Source organism: Aspergillus luchuensis, chromosome 4 (assembly GCF_016861625.1).
Source record: "Aspergillus luchuensis IFO 4308 DNA, chromosome 4, nearly complete sequence".
Lineage (NCBI taxonomy): Eukaryota > Fungi > Ascomycota > Eurotiomycetes > Eurotiales > Aspergillaceae > Aspergillus > Aspergillus luchuensis.
Window position 1 is genome coordinate 1,488,262 of NC_054852.1, and position 19,362 is coordinate 1,507,623.

General features: G+C 52.0%; 6 protein-coding genes across 6 annotated transcripts; 2 read left to right on the forward strand and 4 right to left on the reverse strand.

Moving 5' to 3' along the window:
- Positions 1 to 2,682: 2,682 nt before the first annotated feature.
- On the forward strand, positions 2,683 to 4,280 carry AKAW2_40541S (ACT domain-containing protein; the record flags this gene model as incomplete). The annotated part of the gene is made up of 3 exons (XM_041688881.1): positions 2,683 to 2,730; positions 2,860 to 3,248; positions 3,302 to 4,280. The coding sequence occupies 3 exons, from the start codon at positions 2,683 to 2,685 to the stop codon at positions 4,278 to 4,280; spliced, it is 1,416 nt and encodes a 471-aa protein (XP_041542621.1).
- Positions 4,281 to 5,999: 1,719 nt separating this feature from the next.
- On the reverse strand, positions 6,000 to 7,323 carry AKAW2_40542A (WD40 repeat domain-containing protein; the record flags this gene model as incomplete). The annotated part of the gene is made up of 4 exons (XM_041688882.1): positions 6,000 to 6,022; positions 6,200 to 6,799; positions 6,868 to 7,206; positions 7,266 to 7,323. 4 exons carry the CDS (start codon positions 7,321 to 7,323, stop codon positions 6,000 to 6,002), a joined length of 1,020 nt encoding a protein of 339 aa, XP_041542622.1.
- A 603-nt stretch (positions 7,324 to 7,926) lies between these two features.
- On the reverse strand, positions 7,927 to 9,442 carry aspC (septin CDC12; the record flags this gene model as incomplete). The annotated part of the gene is made up of 7 exons (XM_041688883.1): positions 7,927 to 7,996; positions 8,049 to 8,557; positions 8,621 to 8,931; positions 8,998 to 9,160; positions 9,219 to 9,261; positions 9,317 to 9,330; positions 9,401 to 9,442. The coding sequence occupies 7 exons, from the start codon at positions 9,440 to 9,442 to the stop codon at positions 7,927 to 7,929; spliced, it is 1,152 nt and encodes a 383-aa protein (XP_041542623.1).
- Positions 9,443 to 10,015: 573 nt separating this feature from the next.
- On the forward strand, positions 10,016 to 12,991 carry AKAW2_40544S (snoRNA-binding rRNA-processing protein PWP2; the record flags this gene model as incomplete). Its single annotated transcript, XM_041688884.1, has 5 exons — positions 10,016 to 10,033; positions 10,135 to 10,247; positions 10,316 to 10,811; positions 10,859 to 11,106; positions 11,155 to 12,991. 5 exons carry the CDS (start codon positions 10,016 to 10,018, stop codon positions 12,989 to 12,991), a joined length of 2,712 nt encoding a protein of 903 aa, XP_041542624.1.
- Positions 12,992 to 13,442: 451 nt separating this feature from the next.
- Positions 13,443 to 14,673, reverse strand: AKAW2_40545A (uncharacterized protein; the record flags this gene model as incomplete). Its single annotated transcript, XM_041688885.1, has 4 exons — positions 13,443 to 13,490; positions 13,579 to 14,084; positions 14,210 to 14,287; positions 14,349 to 14,673. 4 exons carry the CDS (start codon positions 14,671 to 14,673, stop codon positions 13,443 to 13,445), a joined length of 957 nt encoding a protein of 318 aa, XP_041542625.1.
- A 401-nt stretch (positions 14,674 to 15,074) lies between these two features.
- Positions 15,075 to 19,343, reverse strand: AKAW2_40546A (chromatin-binding exonuclease XRN1; the record flags this gene model as incomplete). The annotated part of the gene is made up of 2 exons (XM_041688886.1): positions 15,075 to 17,605; positions 17,657 to 19,343. The coding sequence occupies 2 exons, from the start codon at positions 19,341 to 19,343 to the stop codon at positions 15,075 to 15,077; spliced, it is 4,218 nt and encodes a 1,405-aa protein (XP_041542626.1).
- Positions 19,344 to 19,362: the final 19 nt, after the last annotated feature.

The following is a 19,362-nucleotide window of genomic DNA, read 5'->3' on the forward strand; positions in this document are numbered from 1 at the left end:
TCTGTGAACATGACTACGTACTATTTCAGAGTGGGGATGGATATATTTGGGATGGAATAAGATAGGAGTGAAATGTGGTTAGAAGTGGCTGGTGATGGTGGTGGTGGTGGTGGTTGTTTCGTGTGATGAGAGAATCTATTATTGTTTGTATTCATTCTGTTATTATTACTACTACATACCTAGGTATGGTGTCTGCCTGCTACTGTGCTGTGTATCATCCAGTCAGTGATCTGGACGAATCATAGTTATAGAGAGAAGAATAGTGGCTGAGCTGATTAAATGACGGATTTACGGAGTACTCAGGCCACAACTACAATAAAATAATACTCTCAGTATGCATGCATGCAGACATCAGACCACAAGATGTCGGGTCGATCAGCCGGATAACCAAACTGATTGGATGGTGGACATCCCAAATCGACGACGTACAGGAGGGCTGGGGAGCGTTGATCTAATCGAGCAGATAACGAGAGCCAATGACCCGCGCAGTTGCGAGTCATCTTGTTTGAGATTGATGGCCACCTTCGGAACTTTGTTGCTGCTGAGAAGGAGGGGATACTGACGATCGGGTTGGTTTCTAAGTGGTAGCGCTCCAAGCGCATTGGAGGAGAGACGCTGCTGCTGGCTGGCTGGGAAAGAGTTGTGGTGATGAACGATTGGGAGGGGGGTCGGTAGGTTTGATCCGAGGGTCCAACATAAGAGAGAGTGGCTGAAGGTCGGGATGTAAGTGGTGGGTTGCATGGGCTTGATTTCAGTCCGGGCTGGGAATGGGAGGATCGTGTCTTGTCTGAGGATAGAAAGTTATGAAAATGAGGAAAGTCTCATCCTTGGGTTGCCATTACCAGGGTTCTGAATGGCTAGATTTTTTTGTTGATGGTAAGTTCGCTGCAATAGCACCTGAAATTATGCCCTAGGGGCCCGTCAGTTCAGTTGTATCCATCCATAGCCGTTGTTCCGTTGGTCATGCCGGAATGGAACAAGCTCCACTGCTAGAGTACACCGTAACCGTGTTTGCTGATGGTGCTGGTGCTGGCGCCTGGTGGAAGCGATAACGAGTCCATGAGCCCATTCCGACCTTCCCCTTAAGTCTAATACTTTTGTAGTAGTAAATTGCTGAATAGTGCCTCATCTACGAACTTCATGGTTGTGCTTCTCCGATGCAATGCAGGATCATCTGTGTGACCGGATAGATGGAACTGGAGCGACCGTGGTGCCTGACTAGCTTACACTCCCACACGTTCATCGCACAACATCCTTGCCCCTGGAAAGTGCGGGGAGCCGATGAGCAGCAGCAGAGGAAATCCTGCCTCGCTCTGACCGTCGAATCCTGCTCCCGCCAGACATCAGCCATTAGATTAATGCTCGATCCGTGCGCCTGAATGATGCACCGGAGAGCACAGGGCAACGTCGGTACCGGCGCCTAGCGCGGGGTGGCGATCGAGGGGATTTGCTGGTGCTGCTGATAAGGTGCTGGGTCGGTGGAGCTGGAGATAAAGCCGAGACGCTGATTTGGGTGTGTTCCCACGGATGGATTATTAGGTAAAAGGTTCGTCTGATCTTTTGCTCTTAAAGTCTGGATAAGAGGAGTCATTCTGGCGGCGCGCAAAAGAAGCAGTCGACGTGCCTAAACCGCCAATCAGTCAGTGCTCAAACAGATTGCTTCTAATTTTTTTATTTTTCTATTTTCTTTTCCTTCTCCTTCCCCTCATTCTGTCAAGTGTGCCTTAGCTCTTTTCTTTTCTTTTTTTTGATCCCCTCGGTGTCGTACCTTGGGCAGGCTGACTCCGCCGGGTCTTTCAGCGGATCTCCGGTGTGGCGGTTGAAGTGTAACATCTTCAAAGTCAACTGGAGACCGACAGATAATTGAACCAGTCTGAAGCAAAAGGATTGAGGGAACGTGAGACAGGAAAGAAAGGGGAACTTCGAGGGTTGCCGAGGAATTAGAAGTGAGGAGGAGAGAAAGAGAAAGAGGAAGTGCAGGAAGAAGAGCAGAAGCTCAAGTCACCTGCTCTCTTCTTCTCCCCTCTCGAGAATCAACCACCACGACAACTTCAACTTCCCTTCCACCTACTCTCCAGTCCTCACTACCTCCTTATTCTGTCTAATCCCGTCATCAACCCATCTTCCACTTTCCCTGCTCTACCCGATCCCCCGTGTTGCGTCTATCCCGCACCATCTCTCTCTGATTAGATCTTCCTCCCTTCTTGCGTGCTGGCTCTCATTGATATCATTCTTTCAAACAATGGCGTAACCAAGGGGGTTTGGAAAACAATGAAAGCAAGCTGTCTGCCATCCAGAACTCTCAAGCGCAAAAAGAAAAGAAAAGCATAAAGAAGACCACCGACCACTCACGCTGTCACCAGAGGATTCGAGTTGCCCTGCGCCACACATTACTGGTCCCGTTCACCTGCCTCACCCTGTATTGCCTGGTGCCAGCCTTTCACATCATCATCATACTTCCGATCGGGATTTCTCCTTTTATCTTCTCTCGTATGCTCGGCCTTGTATCCACCTGGCATCACTAAAACCACTCTGTCGCCTGAGTTTGTGGATATTCGGTGACGGCAGCTGATTTGAGCACCTTAACTACTACTACTTGTCACATACACTGAACTCGCACTCATTTGATTGTGCATGATCCCGATCTTCTGATGCAAATACGTCATCTGAATATCGACAACCATGATGGAACAGTCATTATCTCTCATCTCTGCCCAGGTCCAGTTCATGGTAAGTCTTCAAGTACCATCGCCATCATGCTGTCTCCTTCACTGCACCGATACCCCCAAATCTACGCGGAGCAGCATGGAATCCCCTCCTGGTAGACTAATCTTGCTAACCACTGTGGTTGAAATACAGGAAGACAGGCTGGCCCTGGTGCATATCCCTTTAGACCTATATCCCTTCTTTTTGAATCCGATCATGCAGATTCTCTTCCATGAGGTGCCTCCTATCTCCGAGAACCAAATGGAAGAGGACGATGGGTACGCAGAGGGGCATAGACGCCACCAGCCGGCATTTCTGAACTTCTCAATCACCCCTGTGGAATGCTCGATCATGTGTCCCAGACAGCTTGCTAATGAGTACTTCGCTCCTCTGGTCAACAAGTTCGTTCAGAGCAGTTCCTCGGGCCAAAGCCGCCTCTCCATCAGCAATGATGATTTTATTGCCATGCAGGTGTACGGAGAGGGCCTCGAAGCTGGCCAACGGGTCCTCGAGCTTACGAGCCCGCTGGCCATGGCAGGAATGTATGGTGCAGCTAACCTTGAGTTTGTGCAACGTTCTGGCTGACATGCTGTAGCTCTATCTTCTTCATCTCCACGTACTTTTCCGACTACATCATCGTGCCTCTTCGAAGCAAGACCCAGGTTATTGAAGCCTTGGAGAAGCGTGGCTTTCATTTCGAAATGTCAACGGAGGCTTTCGTCAACAACAACCAATCCCAGTTCAACAGCTGCTTTAGTCCCGTCTCGTCCCGGTCGGCGAGCAGCTTGAGCTCCCCTCCTGCCACTCCGCCACCCTCGTCGCTGGATGAACTGCAAACGCGCACGTTTAGTTCGCTGCGGAAGCACCAAATTGTCCCATCCGTTGACAGAACCCTGCGTCTAGTGCAATGCGCCGCGCATCACCGCTACACGAGCGATACAAGCTCCATTGCCATCCTCCGTGAAGCCCTCACGACAGCCTTGATCGTCGACAAGCCACGGTTCCTCTCTCTCACCCTTACCGCTGCGGACCCCGCGGCGTCACTCTTGCTGGAAAAGCGTCTTCTCCCCCGCTTCTCAAGTGACTCATCAGCGGCCACTGACTCGGATGACGATACAAGTCTTCTTTTGGGATCTAAGGAAGAGGTTCTTGTTCCCATCATGCTCGACCTACGTAAGCTTCCGCTGGAAGCTTCAGGTATTGTGTGCGGAGTTGCTGGCCGACTGGCCGACGCAACGCACGCACGGGGCGATGAGGATACTGATGTATCCACGATTCTTTCCCATTCTTGGAACGGCGGTGGCTCCTCTTTCGACAGTGCCTTCAAAAATGTCCTGTCCTCTAGCCACGGCTCCGGTGGACCTGTCAGATCCTTCGGCACTAGCCCCGGCTACAGAACCCATCGTCTGCAGCCAGACATGGACCCATACATGGACGCCGTCGAGATCAGCTTTCTTAGCACTGCGCGGGCGGGTTCCATCATTGTGGGCGAACACGAGCTTCATCGTGCCGTCGACGCCCTCGAAGCGGAAAGCCACGAACCCGATGCAGGAATCACGGCACTCGAACTTTGATCTTCTTCTGCTTACAACAAAAAGTTTCTTGATCCACTTGTTTTGCATTTACTCTTCTTTTTCACCCTGCTTATTCTTGATTTTCAGTTATTCAGCGTAGCAACCACGCTCAATTCCCTTATGTTATTTCGATTCTTACTTGTTTTCTTAATGAATTATGCTCAAACGGATACCAAAAACGCTGCATCACCTTATGTTTCCTTTGTTGCATTGACCTTTTCTTGCTTGCACTCCCCCTTCTAGCAAACTGCAGCTCGGGCTTACGCTGCATACATACCGAAAAGTTTCATGTATCGAAATATATGCATTTTCTTCTTTCATGATCTACAACATGCAATTTCTTCTCTCTACTTTCTCTATCCACGACCCAATGTTTCCACTTTTCCTAACACTGTCAATATTTTAGCAAGCGAGGTCGGAGTTGTCTATTTGGGTTCATTCGACCCGGGTTTGATCCTCGAATTACTTTAGGGCGGGTATACGTGATTTGTATCTAGCATGGCTGACGATTCTATATTCCCTGGTCTAAATTGCACATGGGTGATTGGAAATTGTATGGAAGAATCACAGACCAAGTTTCACGACGAGAAAACATTGATCCTCAAGTTGGGTCTATTGCAGAGCCTCAATCCTGTATTACTTCCAACCAAACTAACCCATATCCGCGTCATCCAAAAAATCGCTCAGTAGACTCGTCCTTCCGCAATTGGTTGTGCAGTGGGTAGTTAGGCGCTCAGACAATCCAAGCGCTCCTTCGAGGCTGAGCGAGCGAGCGAGCGAGCGATGAGCAACAACAATACCGCGCCACCGTACTGTGTCTGTGTCTGTCGCCACAAGCTGAACTGCCTCGTGAGCAATATAACAGAACTGCAAGGGAAAGTAAAAAAGCTTCAGCCTGCTCAATGTTTCTCCACCCTCTCACACACTGATCCAATCATTGAACAGATGGATACGTAGTCGCTACTTACACCGATACACCATACCAGAACTTGGCCTAACCTAACCTATTCCCTGTTTCGGCAGACGAACAAGGATAGTAAGTAGCGTAGCGTCGGTACTTATTATTCTCCCTCTTCTCTTTCTTATGTCATTTGGTCGGTCTGGTAGAGTGGAGTGGAGTAGAGTGGCGTGGGCGCACGCACGCACGCACTACCTATCTGATGATCACGACAGCTGATGCAATGCGAGGCGATGCAACGCAAATCTATCTATCTATCTATCTTTATTTTCTTGCCGGCGATATCCGAGAAGGAAGAAGATGGTGGGCGGGCAAAGGACGGAAAGTAAGTAAGCAAGTGTAGCCAGCAAGCGGTACTTGTTAGGGGATAAATGCAGGCAACAAGGCTGAGAACATCCGTTCGCATTTGTGTGCATTGATAAGCGCTACACGCTACACGTGCTGTTGGTGGTGGTGGTGGTGGTGGTGGCGTTTTCTTATAAGTTCGCATGGTATCCAGTCATGGTTGGAACACGAGCCATTGAGGGGTGGGAAGGGAAGCGCAAAGCCAAGCCAAGAGGGTGAGAATGTCTGTGCGTAGGCGCTGGTGGCTGATGATGATTATTATTGCTGACTCCCCGGGGAACCTTGCCTGTTGACCGGCTGGCTGGGTTGCTGGGGTATTGTAGTCTTGTCTTGTCTTGTCGGGATTAGTTGATGAGTGGCTGGGCTCTAGCTCTTGGCTAGCTAGCTGGGCAAGGGTCGGACAACACAGTCTAAACTTAGCGATAGACTTTGACGGTTCCTGATGGGTTACCAGTAAGCAGAGGGACAGATGGTTAGCCACGTGCAATGCGCCACGTAGTGAGAAAACAGGTACAGTGCAAAGTTTGAAAACGAAGACAGAATGCATAGTAGTGGTAAATAAAGAGAAAGGAGGGTTGCACAAACGAAAATAGACACTGAAATAGCTGAGACATACCATCTGAGCAACCACCAGCCCAGCAATTTCCTTTCTCATTCCACGATACAGCACTCACGGCCTTGACGCCTGGTCCGGCTGGAACACACGCGACCACTTCTCCACTGAGCACATCCCAGGCGAATACGGACGCCTGCGTAACACCATTGCCATTGCCGGAGTCATCTGCCGCACTCCCGCTGAGGACAATGGCGTCCGCTTTCGCGAATATAGAGCGAATGCGAAGGTCGCTTTTGCGATAAGTGGCATTGCTATTACCCTGACTTGGACTGACATCGTCGCCGCCAAACGCCTTTAATAGTTTGCCGTCACTCCGGTCCAGCATCCGGATGCGCCCGTCTGTTGTAGATGCTAAAAGAGCATTGCCGTCATTGGAGCAGCGAACACTAGTAACAGGGTGTGCGAGAACATCGACAAGGGTGCGTCCCATTCGAATATCGTACACTCGAACTCGGCCGTCGTAGCTTGCGCTTGCGATAGAATATGTGGGCATGTGTACGTGCAAGGAAGAAACGGTATCTCGGGCTTCGGTGAGGGTCTGGATTGGCTTGTAGGAGTTGGACTTGGTATCCCAGATGTTGATAGTTGTGTCTGCGCTGCCTAAACCGGACGCAAGAATAGTCAGTGATCGCGAAGAAAAGCGTTGATTAGAATTGGGACGAATTTACCAGACACCACTACAGAGTCATCTTCGCCTGCGAATTGGACGGCCTCAACGCGCGCATTGTGTCCACTCCAGCGTCTGATTGTTCCTCCCTGTTCGACATCCCACAGAAAGACCTGGCGGTCTCCACCAACGCTGGCGAACCGGGAGTTGTCTGCTGCGACGGCAATGTCTAACACGGAGTACCCGTGCGCCTCATACTTCTGGATTGGGGACGTTGTCTCCGCAGCAGAGGCATTGTTATTGTTGGGAATAGCCCGGGAGAGGTGAATAGCACGATCTGTCGAGCCGGTGAGGACATAGGTTCCAGGATAGCTGGAGAAAGTCACAGCGTTTACGGGGCCTGAGATACGTCAGAGGGGATCTAGAGCTTCTAGAGCGTAAGGCGTGGAGCTAGCTTACCATTGTGGGTTTTGAGGGTGTGGGCCAGTTGGGTGGGGAACTGTTTGATTGCTGGCATTGGCAATCTTTCTGAAGAACCGAGGGAATGCTCTCAGCAACAAGCGTAGTGAAACTGTGCGGGATCGGAGATTGTTCACTGCTCGACATCCAACATGAAGGCCGGAATGCGGAAGTTGGAGACAAAACAGATGGGCGCGGCTCACCGCCGGCGGGGTCCATATTATTTTAGCTTCAAGCAAATCCGCCAAAGTTACTCCGCATTCCTGCGGATCAACGGGAACCAACGGTTCATACTTTCTTTTTTTTTTATTATTTTATCTTTTCTTTTTTCTATTTCTCTGCAGCAAGCACATGCACATAATAAATCTGTATTGACATGCTACGGAGTACAAGTGGGTTATTATCGAAGATGTAGTCAAACCATCGCTAGTTACCAGCAGGCAAATCAGAAGAGCAAAATCACCAGACAACTCTGGGCCTCAATCTCTACCCAGGTTGCATGGCCCCCCTGAGCGCGCAAAATCCGAAAATCAAAAGGAAAGAAAAACATTTAAAGGGGTAGTCAGATGTAAAGATATTAGTCGAGACGAAAGCACACTTCTTCTGCTTTTTCCACAGTCCGTTACAGGCCCACGGTCGTGTCCGGTGGTCCTCTGGTATCTTAACGACGTCCATGGCTGCGAGTAGAAGAGCCCTGCAGCCCTTCGATTTCCTGCTCGAGCGATTTGATCCTGTTGGCGGTTAGCATCGTGCGGTTATAAGCGAGAACTTGGGCAAACTAACGCAGCATGGGTGGCCTCCAGATCCTTGTTGAGGCGATCCCTCTCTGCAATGAGCTTCTGCTCCCACTGGCGGAACCGCTGCTCCTCGACCTTGACCTGCTCGGTGAAACGCTTGCGCAGGTTCTCCTCTTCTTCCTTGAACTTGGGGTTGTCCAGCTTCCTGGGGCGGGCCTCGCCGAATTTGCGGGTTTCCATCTGCTGTGCGCGGTAGGCCTCGTAGTGCTGCTCTTCGGTAGTGTGGATGAGATCGAGCATGTGGGTGCGGATCAAAATCGAGCGGAGCTTCTTGAAATCGCAGTGATCCTCGTTCTCAACTTCGGCAACACCCCAAGCGTATTGACGACCCTTAACGACCCGGTTGTCGGTAGTCTTGACGTCCTTCTCGGATCCGATAACAGCGAAAGGCATGGCAGCCGTGAGGGTGCGCGCGTGAGCAGCGGCATGCTCATCGTCCTCCTCGACGGGAGGGGTGTAGATCTTGATGCCCTGGGCCTCGATGACAGCACGAATCTGATAGGATCACCTGTGGTTAACTTCCATTCTTCAGCACGGGACAATGGCTGAGTGGCTCACTCTCTGCTTGTAAACGGCCAGGTCCGAGGGGCTGAGGGTATCCGCCTTGGCAACAACGGGGATAAGGTTGACACGGGAGCTCAAGCGCTTCATGACCTCAATGTCGAGGGGCTTCAGGGTGTGTCCGGTGGGGCGGATGAAGTACAGGCAGGCATGCACACGCATATCGATCTTGTCCGTACGGCGAGGCTGCTGCTCTTGCAACATGTACGACTCATGCTGGTCGTCAAGGAACTCAATGATGGGTTGCCAAGAGTCACGGTTGTTGACATAGTCTCCGAATCCGGGGGTATCAATGACGGTCAGGCGGACTAGAGCGGGAGACAACCCACAGCGTTAGCAGCCAGTCCAGCGGTGAGGGTGTTGTGTGTATGAACCTTTGAAGAACTTCTCTTCCAGCTCAGCCTTGGTGATCTCAATTTCGACGGTGCGGTCAATCTGCTTCTGATGACGGCGCTTGTGGTCGGCGTAGTTCTTGATGGTGGTGGAGAACAGAGTGTTGATAAAGGTGGTCTTTCCCAAGCCGGATTCACCAGCGACCTATATGAAGTCATGAGAATTGGGCTTCTTCCCTCGACTGTATCCCGAATGAACCAACCATGATAGTGAAGGCCGCACCCCGCTTGGCGACAATCTTGTGCCTGAATAGATTGGTTAGGATATATCATAAGCTGGCGCGCATCTGGCGACACATACCGCTGATTGGGGAGCTATTGAAAGACGATGTTAGAATGAGATTTCGTGTCTTGTTTGGAAGGTTAAATATGGTCCATTACTTACGTTGGCAATGCCAATGGGGGAGGCAGTCTCGGTGGAGGACATGTTGATAAAGGGGTGAGTTGGAACTCAATTAAACAGAGCTAAACAGCGGGAGTAAATAAAGACAAACGACAACCCTGGCCTGGAGGAGAAGGGCCAACGGTACGAGGGAAAAGCAACGAGAGATGGGGAAGAAGACAAGGCGAGGATAAGGGAAGCAATGGCCTGTTGGAGGGTGGGCGTGAAGGGGAAAGAGGGACTGGCGTGGATGGAACTTGGAGGACGTGCCTTCTTCTTGCACTGGCTTGGTTTGGCTGGTTGGCTGGTCGGGTTGGCTGCCCCTGAATCCCCCCCAGGCAAACACCTGCAAACACAACCGGCGTGACCAGCCCACCCGGGGATGCTGGCAGCCTCAGGCATACGTGAAACGATAGTTCTTTGCCTCATCGGGTTTAGTGCGGACGCTATGGCCCCGGATGGCGCTAGCACTATTGGAGACTAACGTCTCGGGACCGGAGCAACTGTTGATCCCGGCTCTTATCGCCCGCTTTTGGCAAGACGATTTTTTTGAAGATCGTCCGGATGGCAGAGAAAAGCGCTTGCTGATTGACGTGCAAACGGATTCGGTTGGCGACAATGAAGACTGATTTCAAGGTGAGCTCATTCGATTTGGCGTCTTTAGGTTGAATGTGACCTCGCAGCGAAAGGGGGACTGAAAGTGCTGGAAAATGATCTAACAACATACTCTCGTCTAGTTCTCCAACCTACTGGGTACGGTCTATCGCAAAGGTAATCTGCTCTTTACGCCCGATGGCACCTGCTTGATCTCCCCAGTGGGCAATCAGGTCTCGGTATTTGACCTAGTCCAGTATGTCTACCGATTCTCCCTATGCTGTCAGATACAGACAACGTATACTGATGCGCCCCTCCCCGCAGCAACACCTCCTATACCCTTCCCTTTGCGCACCGCACCAACATTGACCGTGTTGCTCTCGCGCCTCGCGGCAACCTCCTCCTGACCATTGACGAGAATGGTCGCGCCATCTTGACCAACTTCCTCCGCCGAATTGTCATTCATCACTTCTCCTTCAAAGGCCGTGTCTCCGCGCTTCAATTCTCCCCGTCTGGTCGTCACTTCGCTGTCGGAGTGGGGAGACGCCTGCAGTTCTGGAACACCCCGACGACACCAGGCACTGACAACAATGGCGAGCTTGAATTTGCTCCCTTCGTCTTGCACCGTGACCTTGCCGGTCATTTCGACGTGATCCAGCACATCGAGTGGTCCAGCGATTCCCGCTTCTTGCTCACAGCCTCCAGGGACTTGACGGCTCGGGTATGGAGTATGGACCCCGAAGAGGGCTTCGAGCCCACTACACTGGCCGGTCATCGCCAGGGCGTAAAGGCGGCATACTTCTCCGCTGATCAAGAATCAGTAAGTCTACGCGCAGGAGTGATTGAGCTGAAGCTAATCGCAAATAGATCTATACAGTCAGCTCGGACGGAGCCCTGTTCAGATGGGAATATGTGACCAAGAAGGACCCGGAAACAATGGATGATATTGCGGAGGCTCGCTGGAGGATTGTTAAGAAGGACTTCTTCATGCAGAATGATGCCAAGGTCAACTGTGCCGCCTTCCATGCGCCCACCAACTTGCTGGTTGTCGGGTTCTCGAACGGTCTGTTCGGGCTCTATGACCTCCCGGAATTCAACCAGATCCATCAGCTGAGGTATGATCATCGGCTAGATACTGATTTACAGAGCTGACTCGCGTCTAGTGTGTCCCAGAGCAACATCGACTGCGTTACGATAAACAAGTCGGGTGAGTGGCTGGCGTTTGGCTCCTCCCAGCATGGACAGCTGTTGGTATGGGAATGGCAGTCAGAGTCCTACATCTTGAAGCAGCAAGGCCACCTTGACTCCATGAATGCATTGGCCTACTCCCCCGACGGACAAAGAATTGTCACTGCAGCAGATGATGGAAAGATCAAGGTCTGGGACGTCAAGTCTGGTTTCTGTCTCGTCACATTCACGGAACACACAAGTGGAGTTACGGCTTGCGAGTTCTCGAAGAAAGGAAATGTTCTGTTCACAGCCTCCCTGGACGGCTCCGTAAGAGCATGGGATCTCATCCGTTATCGAAACTTCCGCACATTCACCGCTCCATCCCGGTTGTCCTTCTCATCGCTTGCTGTCGACCCCAGTGGTGAGGTGGTTTGCGCCGGCTCTCCAGACTCCTTCGACATTCATATCTGGTCCGTACAGACTGGTCAGCTGCTTGACCAGTTGGCTGGTCATGAAGGTCCCATTGTGACCATGGCATTTGCTGCAGACGGCAGCCATCTGGTGACCGGCAGTTGGGATCGCACCGTGCGTGTATGGAGCATTTTCGGACGGACTCAAACCAGTGAGCCGCTTCAGCTCCAGGCGGATGTGCTGAGCGTGGCTTTCCGACCTGATGGAAAGCAGGTCGCCGCGTCCACCTTGGACGGACAGCTGAGTTTCTGGTCAGTGGAGAATGCCGTGCAAGTCGGTGGAGTGGATGGTCGCCGTGATGTGTCTGGTGGACGCAAGATCACCGACCGCCAAACGGCTGCGAATGCTGCCGGGACCAAGTCCTTCCGTTGCATCAGGTACAGCTCAGACGGCAGTTGTATTCTCGCTGCTGGAAACAGCAAGTACATCTGCCTGTACGACGTGGCGACGGGCTCTATGCTGAAGAAGTATACCGTGTCGGTCAACACCTCCCTCGATGGAACCCAGGAGATCCTCAACAGCCGTGACATGACCGAAGCTGGCCCGCGCGGTCTTATTGATGAAACCGGTGAAGCCTCCGACCACGAGACACGTGTGGACCGCAACCTGCCTGGAGCCAAGCGTGGCGACCCCGGAGTCCGTACGACTCGTCCCGAGGTCCGCGTCACGGCAGTCGACTTCTCACCTACCGGCCGTGCATTCTGTGCAGCTTCCACCGAAGGACTGCTGATCTACAGCTTGGACTCGGACCTTGTCTTCGATCCCTATGATCTCGACATCTCGATTACGCCGTCCAGCATCCTGGCCACCCTGGAAGGCGCCAAACGAGCCGCTGTAACGGGCGAAGTGAACGACGATGAAACCTTCCTGAAGGCATTCATCATGGCATTCCGTCTGAACGAACAAAAGCTCATTCGGGCAGTCCACGAAGCCATCCCTCCCTCCGAAATCACCCATGTGGTCCGCTCGGTGCCTACAGTCTACCTTCCCCGTCTCCTCCGCTTCGTGGCTCATGCCGCAGAAGAAACGCCCCATCTCGAGTTCAACCTGCTGTGGATCGAAGCGCTTTTCAGCAACCACGGCCGATACTTCAAGGAGAACTCGGGCAGCTTCGCGCCCGAGCTCCGTGCGGTGCAGCGCGCCATCGACGAGATCAACAACAGCTTGAAGCGACTCACTGAGAAGAACATCCACAACCTCAACTACCTCCTTTCAAGGCCGGTCCTTGCCGGAAACAAGAAGCCTGATCTGGCCATGAGGGCGCTGGGTGAGACTCTTGAGAGGAATGCGGACGACGAGAAGATGTCCGATGCTGACTCGAACGAAGAGGGTGAAGGAGAATGGGTGGGTCTTGAATGATTGTTATGTTTGTTTGTGTTTGTCCCCTGTAATCTTAGACCTTCCTGTTCGTTCTGTGTTCACTCTCCCAGCCGTCTTTCTGCTTTGCTTTGCATTTGCGCCTGGCGTTTGATCTGTGGTATACCTGGAGATACAAAAAAGAGGGACAGCAAAAAGTTGGGAGTATTGCTGTGTTTATAGGTCTAGTTGACCGTATACTGAATATATGAGTATAATAGAAGTAATCTTCTGTTCGGTTGCCTACTAGTATTTATGTAGTAGTAAAGCCCGCATATCAAATCAATATCACAGCTCTACACTGCTGCCGAGTCTCTCGTGGACATACATGTACATAACAGGAAATGTCACAAACAACATGAACTATATATAGTAGATCTTCCCATTCCCCAGACACCAAAAAGCCCACTCTCACCCCCAAGCAACCCATTCCCCACACTCATAGGCCCATGAATCACAAAATAGCCACCGCATTAGGCGGACTAGCCACGCCACCAGGAACCTATACAATCAAGCAGCCCAATTAGCCCACCAACCACACACCAAATAGAACCAATAGATAGATAGACAGATAACAGTCATGAACTCACCTTCAACGGCACACTACACAAAAAGAACCCCCACCTCCTCTTCTCCCTACAATACGTCGCCAACTCCTCCAAATCAAAATACTCTCCAATGGGCATCCCCCACCCAGCCAAACACCACTCATGCAGAGTCATCCCCCTTTCATGCTTGATCGGCGCAGGCTCCAAACTCGGCGTATCCGACGCCACAGCCGCGAACTGGTTCTCCCATAGCCAGCGCAACATGGCCTCACCGTTCTCGATGCCCGCGAAGCTGGGCGCGGGGCGGTTGCCGAGCTCTTCCTCCTGGGCCGGGGTAAGGGCGTTGAAAGCGGCTGTGAAGCCCGTGCGGATGAAGAGGATGTCCCCCGGACGAGGCTGGATGCTGTATTCGGTCATGAGCGATTGGAGATGCGAGAGGGGGATGCTGCTGGTTGTGAAGGGCGTTAGGGGGATGGAGTGCGTGCTGGCCCAGTGCGCGTAGTCGAGGAGGATGCTTCGGCCGGTTATGCCGCCTTTTTTGGCCCATGCTTTTTTTTATATCAGTATCATACTAAGTTGCTTTTATTCAGGGTAGTTTGTAAATATATCGGTAGTAGTAGGGCTAAAGGTGGAGGTGGTGGTGGTGGTAGTAGTGGTAGTATATAGTACGCACCATCAATACCCAATACACCCGACGACTTTAACTCCTCCAAACAATGGCCGTTGAAGTAGCATCCGTGTGTTTGATTTCCTACACATTCATACTCACGTTTTAGTAATTTTAAGTAGTCACGCCGTAGGGGAAAGGGTACCATAATGTCGAAACCCATCCCACTGGGTACTCGTCTGGGTATTGAACGTCAACACATCATCATTCACGAACCGCGGCGCCTTGTTAATCAGCTCCTGGACGAACGGTTTCCGACCAAAGCTGGAATGTCGCACACGGTTGAGTGGCAGATCCAGGGAAATGCGCACCCCGTCGCGGATTTCCTCGGTTGCGGCTTGTCGAACGGTTTCCGGGGTTAGTAGATTCAGCATCCCCAGGTCGTTGTTCGCCGGACCGAAGAGACCCCAGGCGTTTCCTGGGGGGCCGTTCGGGTCGAGGGTTAAGTTGTCGAAGGTGGGGAGGGACATTGTATCTTGTTATGGGTTGACTGAAATGTAGAGTTGGAAAGATGGGGAATCAGATGGGAGTTAAAACTATATAGTAACTTAGGGTGCGGATACTTTTCCAGCTTCGTTTCCGCAGAGTCGGGGCATCTCCGATGATCTAGTAAATATTGGCTTTCCCTGGATTATCGTTGAAATGAGGTCAATGCTTAGCTTAGTTAACACTACTGCTATTTCTGTTCTGTTTTCTGCATATAATGTGGGGATTAATCGATCCGGTCATGGTACATAGTCCATCATGTCATTTGGGTATCAAGTCACTGGTGGTGTTGCCTATCATCTACATCCTCTGTATATACCCCAGCCAACCTATCCCAACGTCACGGTTGGACAAACAAATCCATCATCGTATAACACAGTTAAGTCTAATTCTCTCCGGCAACCGCCGCTCCGCGACCGCGACCGCGTCCCCGGAATCCAGTTCCCCTGTCTCCTCGCATGTTGTTACCACGACCACGGCCTCGTCCAGAGATGCTCTGCGGTGGTGGCACTTGCGAATAGTTCTTGGGCCGGAAGTTCGGATTATGGTTGAGCACCCCGGCTTCCGGGTCGTTGTCCACGGCGACATATCCGCCTCGCGTGCGTGCCGGTCCTCCACGCCCACCACGGCCGCCTCCATTCATGCCTCCTCGGCCTCGACCACCGGCTGGCGATGCTCCGTTGGGCTGAGGCCGGAACGGCAACGTGGTTTGAGCACCTACGCCATTGGAGGCACCACGTCCACGTCCGCGACCATTACCCATGCCGGAGACTGCGCCGCGGTAGGAATTACCCAAGGGCGGTGGGGCCGGGGCTTCTCTCAGCTGTCCCTGCCCACCGGGCCCAAGCGGAGCACCATATCCGGCAACAGTCAAGGGCGTTTGCTGAGACTGCTTTTGCGCGCTGTTTGACGCACGCGTGTTGACGGTCAGCTGCCGGTAGGAGACGTTCAGCACCGAAGACGCCAGAACCGTCTGGCCTCGGAACGGAGAGCAGCGGTCGCCGAGCGTGGTACCGCTCATGAACGAGACGTCAAAGACCACATCAAGGAGAAGGGCACGTGGTGTCCGGGTAAGGCCGACAACGGTGCCTCGAGTGGCGATGGGGACCTTGCCGGAATCTTGAGCATACACGACCCGATCTCCCAACTTGAACGTCTGGTTTCCAAGTCGCTGCTCGACGTCGGACGGCCGCAGCAGGGCGCTGCGGGGCAGGCCACGGACCGCCTTCACTTCCATGGGTGGCATGCTCTGGAGCAGCTGGTCGGCATCTTGTTCGATCAACTTGACGAGGTCAGAATCAAGCTGTTCCGCATCCAGAGGGACACGCTCGAAGTTCTTCGCCTCAATTGACTTCAACCAGTCTCGAATTTCCTTCATCTTCAAGAGGGCGGTCTCTTCGGGATAGAAGTCCGTAGGAGTGTACCGATCATTCTGCGGATTGCGCTGAATGCCCGCGATAAACTCGGGGAATTTGATCATATACTGTTGCAGGAGCTCTACGGCCTTAGGGCTGAATTCCCAACCAGAGTCTCCACGGCGAGAATAGCCAAGAACCTTTTGCTTCCGGGCCTCGAACTTCAAATTGAGACCCAGATTGACACGCTGCCCTTCGACGTCAACGGAAAACGACGAGGTGATCTTGGCTAGAACCAAAGGATTAAGCCGCAAGCTACGAGCAATAGCGTACGACGGCATGTAAGGACAGAGCTTCTCAGCATCCCGGGCTCGGTCTCTTCCAAACTCCGGTTCCCGAACCTTCACCGCTGCAATCATTCCATTCACCTTGCCATGATCATGACCCGTAATCTGAACGGGCCGTCCATAGTTGTATTCTCCAAGCATGAACGCCCGGGAGTTTTCGGGGAACTCCTCTTCGATGGGTAGGGCCTCCCGTTCAATGAATCGTTGATCGGGGTTGATCACATCGTCAACGACCAGCTGGAGAGCGTAGTCGGTTTCTTGCCCGGGAATATCGGCGAATTCCTTGACCGTAGCGCCCTCATCGGTCTTGATCAAACCCTTGAGCAGCTGAACATGCACCATCGACTCGACCGGGCCGATAATGGTACCAAGTCTCTTGCTGTAAGACGACTCGATCCGCTCGGCCTTTCTTTTCCATTGATCAATCTGAGCAGGGGTATGGGGGATAGAAACAACATGTCCCGTAGGTTCCGGTAGAATATAATCGAATAGTTCATCTGATACACGGATTACGAGCGCTTCTTGCAAGAACGGGTAACCCACATGGACGCGCTGCCCAAGTTTCTGTTTGGCCAACTCGACGCTCGACCTGCTCCCAGGATCGAGCAATGTAATGACCATGCTCTCATTGCGACTTTCCTGCTGGAAAACAGTGACACCGTGGTGGCCCAGTTGGCCAACATGGGGCAGCGTCTGCAGACTAGGGAAGCCAGCCAACGCTGCAGCCCCCATTTGCACGCCATCCATCAATCCAATGTACGGCTCAAGTCCATCCATGGTCGGCAAGTCGAAAATGTTCTCGATGCAGTGGCAGTTCGGAATGTCTGGGAACACGCCGGGAAGAGAGGACGGGTAGATGAACTGCACCTCCGGAGAGTAAGTGAACTTAAGACTGGCACCGAATCCATTCCGTGCTTTCTCCTCCGGGGTCAGCAGGTGTTCCCTAGTTGCGAGGGCATCCAGCAGGCGACGTTCTTCAATAAAAGGAATCTTGACAACTGCCTCCCATTCCATCTTCTTTCCATTCATATCCAGTTCAAAATCACGTGGGTAAAAATCGATGATTGGGGAATCCGGAGAAGTCATTAGATCCCGGTATGCCGCAGGAACAGTCTTCTTGCTTCGGTCAGGCAACACACCCATCAGCTGCTCATACGGCCGGAAGGGCTTGCCAAGTCGGAAGTTGGTATCTGCATTGAGGCCTTTCTTTACGTCTGTGAAAAGTCAGTAGGAACATTCGGTCACTGCTTAGGTTCGACACTAACCGGAGATCATCGGTGCGTAGTGATACTTGAAGAACCACGGCCAGGATGCAATGCCTCTGTAGTAGTAGTACAGGACCCACTGGAGACCCTGTACATAGTTCTCCGTCAACTCCCTCATCTCCTCATGGCTATCAAGCCCCCAGCCAAACTTGCCGACGTAGTAATTATTCTTCCATTCCTGGAACTTCGCTTCATACTTCTTCTCCGCCGCTTGTTGGGCTTCCTCGGGTGATAACTCCTGGACCTTTGCATTATCGTATCTTCGGATAATTCGCTGAACCGCAACGGAGGCCTCTTCATCCTCATCATCGCTGTCGTCATTATCATTTCCAGGGAGCTGCACGCGGATGAACCGATCACCATGTTCGTCTGCGACGGTCGTCCACGGCAGCCGAAGGTCATCTGCCAGCTGCTCCACAAACTTGCGGTCACGAGCCGGCAATGAAGAAGCAAAGTCAAGAGGCTTCGTTTCTGCTGCCTTTCCAGGTCGGTTCAGAACGTACTTCTTGACCTGCTTGAATAATTCCTTCTGGGCAGGAGTGATCGTGAAGCCCTTGGGCTTCTCCTGGGGTTCTGTGACATCGCCCTTCTTGGCCCGAATCCACTGCGCATCTGAGTACTCGTGCTCGAAGAAGCGGAACTCGACATCGCTCAGAGCATCCAAAAGGATGCCCAGTCGGTCCATTTTGATAACACCTTGTTCGTTAATGTAGCCACCCATCTTGGGCAATGATTCCTTATAGATCTTAAACATGAATGCCAAAGCACCCTCGTTAATATGCAGATTGGGCAAGTTGGGCAAAAAGTCGTTTCCAACAAAGAAAGCCATTAGAATGAAATCGTCAATAACCTTTTCCATGTCAAACGGAAAGCTCAAAACACCTTCCTGTTCCAACTCCTGAAACTCCAACTCCAGGTATTCTCTAACCATACACAGATGCAAAAGAAAGAAGTTCTGGTGTTCAAGCTCCTTAGATTTCTTCTGAACTTGACGACCGAAGGTGACCTCTTCACGAAGCAGGGAAAAGTGGGGATCGTGACTCAGAAGCCCCAACATGATCAGGTCAGCGTCAAGGCCGTACAAACAGTGACGGACGTTAGGATCGTAGAGAGGCTGTGCTTTCGCATGCCGGATGTACTCCATGATCTTGTGTTCACCTTCACCTGGAACTTCGTGGCCAGAAAGCACAATCTCGACTCCCTGCCAATCCTTGTCTTCGGAGATCTTCTTGTTGATAAAGTATTTCAATTGCTCGGTTAACTTGGCCATAAACTCGGTACCGGGTGTAATGCAGTTGCTGTCAAAAGCTTCCTCCTTCGGCATCTCGATACCCTGAGCAATCGCCTTCTCCTTGGCCGTCTCAGCATCCAAAGCCGTCCGGAAACGTCGAGCACGCTGCTGGTTCATCTTGGCTCGCGGAGCCACACCATCGACTGCCATGAAGAAGAGCTTCTTAGGCTTGATCTTGCCATACAAATGCTCGATATAGTTAAAGATAGCGATAAACATCTTATCCTCGGTCATGCGAAAAGTCGGTGAATCGCTGTCCTTGTGTGTACAGTTATGAATAATGCCATTCATATCCAGGTATAGGTTGTCGAATTCCGGTATACGGTTCTCCGCGATCAACATAGAGATCGCGGGATACCGCTCGCTCAGCCAGCGGAAGAACTTGGGAACACCCATGGCGAAATTTGTAAGAAAA